We start from the raw sequence: 8,462 nt of genomic DNA on the forward strand, positions 1-8,462 counted from the left end.
CCGTGCATTATTCTTGTGCTTCCTACAGAATAAAATATAGAGGGTCTATCAACATTTAATACTTGATCTGTTTCTTTATATATCACAGTAAATGTATAGTTGAATACAGAATAATGGCGACTGTAAGGCCTACCTGAACCACTTCCTATCCCCAGCACATTTAGACAGGAGACTCCTCTTTTCCCGATACTGTAAATAAAGAAAATCTTCATTTTGAATATACATTAACTAACTTATATGATATTTCTAACACCAACGTAGGTCTTAATTTTAACATTCAAATGATAAGCTGTTGATTTATGCACCTGCAAAGCTAAAAGTGTCAAATTGTGCAAACAATGCCACTAATTGTGAACAAGAAAATAGTCTGAATTTAGCAACAGTAATATAGTGAGATTGTCAGCGTTCATCATTACTCAACTGAAATTAATTGCAATGGAGGCCGCTCATCAATTAAAATAGAAATGCCAAGTTCCTATCACTAATCCTGTGCATTTGGAAATGCAATAAATTAGAAATTATTTCATGGATGAAACAGTCTACCACTCTTAGTATTGTAGTAAACCCTTTGGAAAAGTTATATTTTTCTTTTATTTAGGTGTAACTGAAATTTTACTGACTTACCACGCTTGCACTTAATTGCCAAGCAGCATCACTAAATTTGTAAGTTTAATCTTATATTTGTGGACTGTAAAATTGACATTATGACAAGAAAATTAATGTATATTTTATTTTTCAAACGTTGTGATATTTTAGCTTCCATAGTAATCCCTTGTGTATGTCCCAACAATTTATTCCACAATCTCTAATATTTAAATGTTATTCCATCTCCAGCTTTTTCATCTTTGCTTCATGCTCAAATTGTTTAATTGCCACTCAATACTAACTGGTTTCAATGTTTCACTCTCCAAAGCACCTGATCCTTCCTCCAGTTCCATTAAGCCAAAACGTTGTGCTGGAACCTCGGTTATTTCTGCCATGTTAGCTTTCGCAGGAAATTCTACTTTTAACTTATATGACAATGTAATTAACCTGATTTTTATGATTTCTTTTTATGCTGTCATAGAATCACAGAATCATACAGCACAGAAACAGATCCTTAGGTCAAACCAGTGGGACACAGCTGCTTCCTGACAGAAGTCTTTGGGAGTTTCTTTGCCATTAGTCTTTGGGTAGAAATAATGTACAAGTGTATGGGGCAAAAGCAGGATATTGTCACTAAGCAATGACACTTATTTCAAAAGTCAGTGCAGATACAATAGGCCAAATGGCCTCCTTCCACATTGTAACACTCCCTGTGATTGCTTTTGCAGTAAAGAACCTGGTGTTCCCTTTAATTCATGATCACTCCATACCCAATTTTTTTTGTATATTACATAATAATCCTTAACGATTCCCCAATCCCTTATCACCACTCCCTTGGAAAGCACATTGATATTGAACCCTAATTATTCTTGGGGTCTTCACAAAAAATAAAAAAAACAAATTACCCAATTTTAATGTCTGATTAACTCAGGTAAAGAGGAAAAACTGACCAGGTTTCTATACATAAAAAGGAACCACCATTTGTTGCACATAGATAAGTTCCCATGACAGGCAAATAAACATCAATGATCAATTTATACTTCTACTAACTTACAATATAACTCTTTCTTAAATGCTACAATTACATGCGGGCAAATAAGCAGAGAAAAATATTAGGAAAAACAGTTACGTGACACAAGTCCATAGGATTCAATGAGATCGTTCTAATCTCTGATCTTCTTATTTAAAATACTTTTGGTTCTTTGCAATAGAAACAGGGTACTAGGCACATTAATTGTTCAGGCTCTCAGCCCTGTTTAGAGACAAGAACTTAACAGCAAATAGAGTGATGTGGTCTTCACAAAGCTGAACTTCAAAATTTACTAGCTGGTGTTAAGACTGAGTAATTTTAGTTCCAGACATACCTGTAAGTTTTGCCTACTCAACTCTAGAAAGAATTGTTGAATGTAGGAAATGCACATCACAGTTGCTGAAGAAGCAGAAGCAGGAAGCATTTGAGACATTTTAGAAAAACTGTGAGAAGTAAAAATACTATCCATCTATTAAAGTTTTAGATTTGTACAAGTTTCCAAAGACCAGTATTAATTTCAGATTTATGTATTTTAGTATTTGCATGCTTGTGGATTCTCATAAAACATCTCCAAAAAAGATTACTATAAGGTGTCAATGAAATACCAACTTGAATTATAAACTTATGGTCTTACCGCAAAGTGTTCAGTGTATAGTTGGATGTGCTGTCATTTTGAGAGTGCTGGTCGGGTGACCTGGAGGAGCAGAGCTTGGGTCCAGTCTAGAACTGGCTGTGGACATGTGTGCACTGTAAATAAAGTGTTCCTGTTCAGATTTATCATTTATCTACCTGGTTCCAAAGGAAGAATCAACACACAAACTGGCAACGAGAGGGGATCTGGATCTGATACTGCCTGGAGTTCGGGATAAGGAGGTAACGTTGAGGGAAGTGTTTGAGAGGGGACTTGGGCCATGGTTGATCCAGGAAGGAAGATAATATTGCAGAGCTGGCCTCAGGTGGCTGTTGAGCCAATGGTTGAAGAAGTAAGCATGCACCAGAGAGCTACTGGAGTCATTGCAGACAATGATCTCAAAGGAACTCGGGCTGTGGGCAACGTCAAGAAGAACGATGCTCTTGCACAACTGATGAGGGAGTGGTCAATGTAGGACTCAGTCTGCGAGCAGCTGTTTGACCCAAGAAGGGGGAAAGATTCCCGCCAACAGGAAGATGAAATGGCCTTACCCAGCAGCAGCAACACAGGGCAACAACAGCCAACTAGAGAGGGATGTACCTGCAGAACAGTCAGAGTTTCCAAGAATCCCTATAGATGCCACTAGAAAATGTTCCTGAGATGAGGTGATGAACTTCTAGGAATTGCCATCCCCTTGAGAGACTGATCATGTCAGTGGAAACTCCGGGTAGGTTGTTTTCTTTTTCTATGTTTTTTCTGGATATATTCCAGATGATGCATTTGTGTTAACTACGGTGCTTGCATAATAGTTATAGTTGGTGTATGTTTAATCATGGGAGTTTTAAACTAATGGATGAAGGGTGTTATATATGCAGTCGGATGTGCTGCCCTTTAAGAGAGGTGGTTATGTAACCCAGAAGAGTAAAGCTTGGGTCCCATCGGGACTATCTGTGGAGGTGTGAGGATTCTCCTGTTCAGATCTACTATTTGTCTCCCTGGTATATAATTTCTTGATTAACCTTCCACTTTGTGAAGACATAGGTAAATTACTCGATAAGAATCCTATCCACATCCTCATCTTAAATTATCTTGTACATCTGTGATCAGCCCTAACCTTTCTTTGGTTATCCTCTTGCCCTCAATGTGCAACTCAATTGGGAATGACACACAGAAAGGAGATAATTAATCTCTGTCTCAATCCAGAAAAGCATAGCTAACGTCTAGCTTCATGGTCCAACTGAGCTTCCTCCTGCACCTTGAAATGTTTTGAAAAATGTTAGGGCTGCTTGTGGTTGAAGCAGAATAAAGGGCTGTTGGAATGTAGGGGGAAGACTCTTAGCTGAAGCAGAAACTTCCATAGTCTGATATGTAAAAATAAATTATAAGCTAGAGTAATAATAGCCTGTATAGATGGAGTACATCCAAAGTAACAAAATTAAGATAACATGAAAAGAGTCTTGTGAAATGCAGGCAATAAAATCCTGTTGAATGCAGGATTTGCTACTTGTTAGAGATGGTGTGATAAGGTAGATCCTTATGAAATGCTGATACAAGCCTCCATACCAGGCAGGTGCAAAGTCTGGTATTTATCGTGGGATAGAAAGCAAGTGTTAACATCAATTAAGATCCCTAATTAAATATAGCCACATGTCATGTATCAAAATGGAATTTTAAGTATATAACATGAAGTGATTTAATTGTATTCCAGTGATGACTGGATTCAAGAAGCACCAATATAACACGAAGTTGAGAGAAGTGAGAACTGCCCTTCAAACGGATTCATGAATTAAAATAGCATTCATTTCCTGCAAGAGATTTCTACTCAATCTTTATTAAATTAATACAAAGCATAGTTATTTAATGCAATTTGAGGGCTTTTTGTTTGTTCAGTTAATGTAATGGCAGTTTCACTGTGCACATACAGTCATACGGTGGGTTGCTCTTCGGAGGGTCGGTGTGGACTTGTTGGGCCGAAAGGCCTGTTCCCACATTGTATGGAATCTAAACACGCCATTTAGTCCAACGAGTTCAAGCCAAATATAAGTTTAAGAAGGGCGGTAAAGACAAGCTAGGGAACTGTAGACCGGTGAGCCTGACCTCAGTGGTGGGCAAGTTGTTGGAGGGAATCCTGATGGACAGAATGTACATGTATTTGGAAAGGCAAGGACTGATTCGGGATAGTCAACATGGATTTGTGCGTGGGAAATCATGTCTCACAAACTTGATTGAGTTTTTTGATGAAGTAACAAAGAAGATTGATGAGGGCAGAGCAGTAGATGTGATCTATATGGACTTCAGTAAGGCGTTCGACAAGGTTCCCTATGGGAGACTGATGAGCAAGGTTAGATCTCATGGAATACAGGGAGAACTAGCCATTTGGATACAGAACTGGCTCAAAGGTAGAAGATAGAGGATGGTGGTGGAGGGTTGTTTTTCAGACTGGAGGCCTGTGACCAGTGGAGTGCCACAAGGATCGGTGCTGGGCCCTCTACTTTTTGTTATTTACATAAATGATTTGGATGTGAGCATAAGAGGTACAATTAGTAAGTTTGCAGATGACACCAAAATTGGAGGTGTAGTGGACAGCGAAGAGGGTTACCTCAGATTACAACAGGATCTTGACCAGATGGGCCAATGGACTGAGAACTGGCAGATGGAGTTTAATTTAGATAAATGCGAGGTGCGGCATTTTGGGAAAGCAAATCTTAGCAGGACTTATACACTTAATGGTAAGGTCCTAGGGAGTATTGCTGAACAAAGAGATCTTGGAGTGCAGGTTCAAAGCTCTTTGAAAGTGGAGTCGCAGGTAGATAGGATAGTGAAGAAGGCGTTTGATATGCTTTCCTTTATTGGTCAGAGTATTGAGTACAGGAGTTGGGAGGTCATGTTGCGGCTGTACAGGACATTGGTTAGGCCACTGTTGGAATATTGCATGCAATTCTGGTCTCCTTCCTATTGGAAAGATGTTGTGAAACTTGAAAGGGTTCAGAAAAGATTTACAAGGATGTTGCCAGGATTGGAGGATCTGAGCTACAGGGAGAGGCAGAACTGGCTGGGGCTGTTTTCTCTGGATCGTCGGAGGCTGAGGGATGGCCTTATAGAGGTTTACAAAATTATGAGGGGCATGGATAGGATAAATAGGCAAAGTCTTTTCCCTGGGATCTTGGAGTCCAGAACTAGAGGGCATAGGTTTAGGGTGAGAGGAGAAAGATATAAAAGAGACCTAAGGGGCAACTTTTTCACGCAGAAGATGGTATGTGTATGGAATGAGCTGCCAGAGGATGTGGTGGAGCCTGGTACAATTGCAACATTTAAGATGGGTATATGAATAGGAAGGGTTTGTAAGGAATTTGGATGGGTATATAAATAGGAAGGGTTTGGAGGGATATGGGCCGGGTGCTGGCAGGTGGGACTAGATTGGGTTGGGATATCTGATCAACATGGCTGGGTTGGACCGAAGGATCTGTTTCCATGCTGTACATCTCTATGACTCTTTAATCCCAAACTAAACTTGTCCCACCTGCCTGCTCCTGGTCGATATCTATCTAAACCTTTCCCATTCATGTATCCATCCAAATGTCTTTTAAACTTTGTAATTGTACCTCCATCCATCATTTCCTCGGGAAGTACATTCCACACGCGAACCACCCTCTGCATAGAGAATATGCATTTTATGACTTTTTAAAATCTCTCTTCTCTCACCTTAAAAATCTGCCCTCTAGTCTTGAAATCCCTCAGCATAGGGAAAAGGCAACTACCATTAACTCTACCTACACCTCTTATTATTTTATAAACTTCTATCAGGTCATCTCTCAACCTCCTGCACTCCATTGAAAGAAGTTCCAGTCTTTATAGCTTTTCGTTATCACTCAAAACCTCCATACTCAACAACATCCCGGGAAATCTCTTCTGAACTCTCTTGAGTTTAATAATATCCTTCCTATAACTGGGCAATCAGAACTGGACACAGTATTCCAGAAGAGTCCTCACCAACGTCCTGTACAACCTCAACATGACTTCCCAACTCCTATACTCAAAGGACTAAGCAATAAAGGTAAGCATTCCAAATAATTTTTTAAATACCGTGTTTACATGTAATGCAAACTTCAAAGAATTAAGTGCTTGCACTCCTCGGTCCCTCTGTTCTACAACAGTACCCAAGGCCCTACCATTAATTGTATAAGCCCCACCTTTGTTTTTTTTTGTACCAAAAGGCAATACCTCACATTTTTCCAGATCAAATTCCAATCTGCCATTTTTGAGCCTATTGTCCCATTTGATCAAGATCTCTTTGTAATCATAAACAAAAACCTTCACTATCTACTATGCCACCAATTTTGGTGTCATCCACAAACCTCCTAACCATGCCTTCCATGTTCCCATCCAAGCCATTTATATAAATGACAAACAAAAGAGGAACACAACCAATCGCTGTTGAACAAAGTCGGTTACATGCCTCCAGTCTGGAAAGCAACCCTCCATCATTACTCTCTGTCTCCTGCTGTTAAGTCAATTATGTATCCAATTGGCAAGCTCACCCGAATCCCACGTGGCCTAACTTTCCTGAATAGCCTATCATGCGGAACCTTGTCAAAGGCTTTACTAAGATCCAAATAAACAACTGTACCATCATCAATCTTTTTGATTACTTCCTCAAAAAAATTCAATCAAGTTTGAGAGACATGATTTTCCTCACACAAAACCATGCTGATGATTCCTGCTCAATTTTTGCCTCTAAGTGACCATAAATCCTATCTTTTATAATCACTCCAGCAAGTTACTCACAACCAAAGTGAGACTCAAAGATCTATTGTTCCCTGGTTTTGCCGTACAAACTTTCTTAAACAACGTCAAGGTCAGAATATGGCTATTACAGAATGTAGATTACCTTTCTTCTCCTATACTATAGCTTCACAAATTTTCTACTCACAAAATAATTGCCAGTAGCCAAATTGTCCAATCTCCTATAAATATGGATAAGCTCCTTTGTCTTATGGGTGAGCAAATATCCAAATATGAATGTGGCTAGAAAGTGTATGATTAAAATGAAGATTGAAATCCTTCCTTCTCGCACCCCTCATTCATAACGCCTCAGGTTCCACATTCAGGTCAGTAAATTTCTCTTTTTATTTATTCTTCTGCTGACTGGCAATCCGAAGGCCTGATTTTTTCAACTTGCTTAAAGGCAAACCAATCTGACTTTTAGCATCATGCAGCCAAGTGTTTTAGTTTCCAATTTTGCTGGATAATATACTTTTGGCAAGAAATTTCTCTGTCTTACTGCCTGCTCTATTAAAGGGGAGTAGTCCTGATACTTCCAATCTCTATGCCTGAATTTGTGAGCCATCATCTTAATATTTTGAACAAGCATATCACCAACTATTGCAAGATGATGTGTGAATTTAGAAAAAGCATTACAAAGTAATGAACATAAATTTAAGGATAAGTACCTACTGAATAATAAAAAGACAATCCAGTTCATAGTCTGTTCTAATCTCTCAGGTTTGAGCGTGTCATCTTACCTGTTTATGATATCTGGTAGATCATTGTCAAAGAATTTTTTCATGCACTGATGTTCAGTGGAGCGTTCTAAAAAGAGTTGAAATGACTTCAAATACCGATCGTGAAATGAGGAGAGGGATTTCATCGATGACTCCATCTCTAGTTTCTTGCAGTTATGAAAGGTAACAGTTCAAATAACTGAGCTTTATTATCCAAAAAGAGGGTGTGTACATTACATTGACCTCCCTCCAGTATTGTTTGCTGTTGATGAAAATTACGTCACACAATGTATGCTGTGTTCAATGACCTTTCTCAACTTCATCTTACTGTCTTTGAGGCTTTTTTGGAGTAAACAGTCAACTATGTTTACTCAAAGAAATAGCTGATCAGCATTTCCTGTTGGAGCGACATCAGAGTGATCTGAACACATGGAATTAAACACTAAGGGTATGTTAGTTCCAAAATATGTTTTCCTTACCATCCTTTGCATATGATTAGTTTATAAGTGCAGTTAAAGTTTATTCCAGGGGTGTGGTCCTGACCTTGCTACATGATGGCAATGTTTACCAGAATCAAAGGCAAATGTCAAAAAGCATGAGAAGTGAAGCCAGTGGCAGTACAGTGCTTTGATTTGCCAGACCCCAAAGGCTGAACTTTGCAAGGCAAACTGACTTTTGATCTAAGAGAACAGAACATGTTTGTAATTGACAGCAA

The 8,462-nt window shown here is 39.0% G+C and overlaps 1 protein-coding gene across 1 annotated transcript in view; it reads right to left on the reverse strand.

The window, feature by feature from the left end:
- Window positions 1–7,932, reverse strand: part of LOC122551717 (histamine N-methyltransferase-like) — a 40,138-nt gene extending 32,206 nt beyond the window's left edge. The window contains exons 1-2 of the mRNA XM_043694073.2: window positions 7,769–7,932; window positions 134–189 (exon numbers count right to left, since the gene is read on the reverse strand). Of these exons, the coding sequence (XP_043550008.1) occupies window positions 134–189; window positions 7,769–7,905 (193 nt within the window). The 5' untranslated portion in view covers window positions 7,906–7,932. The remainder of the gene's footprint in view (window positions 1–133; window positions 190–7,768) is intronic.
- Window positions 7,933–8,462: the final 530 nt, after the last annotated feature.

This window comes from Chiloscyllium plagiosum, unplaced genomic scaffold (genome assembly GCF_037043375.1).
Source record: "Chiloscyllium plagiosum isolate Xiang-an unplaced genomic scaffold, Cpla_swu_hap1 HiC_scaffold_7, whole genome shotgun sequence".
NCBI classification, from domain to species: domain Eukaryota; kingdom Metazoa; phylum Chordata; class Chondrichthyes; order Orectolobiformes; family Hemiscylliidae; genus Chiloscyllium; species Chiloscyllium plagiosum.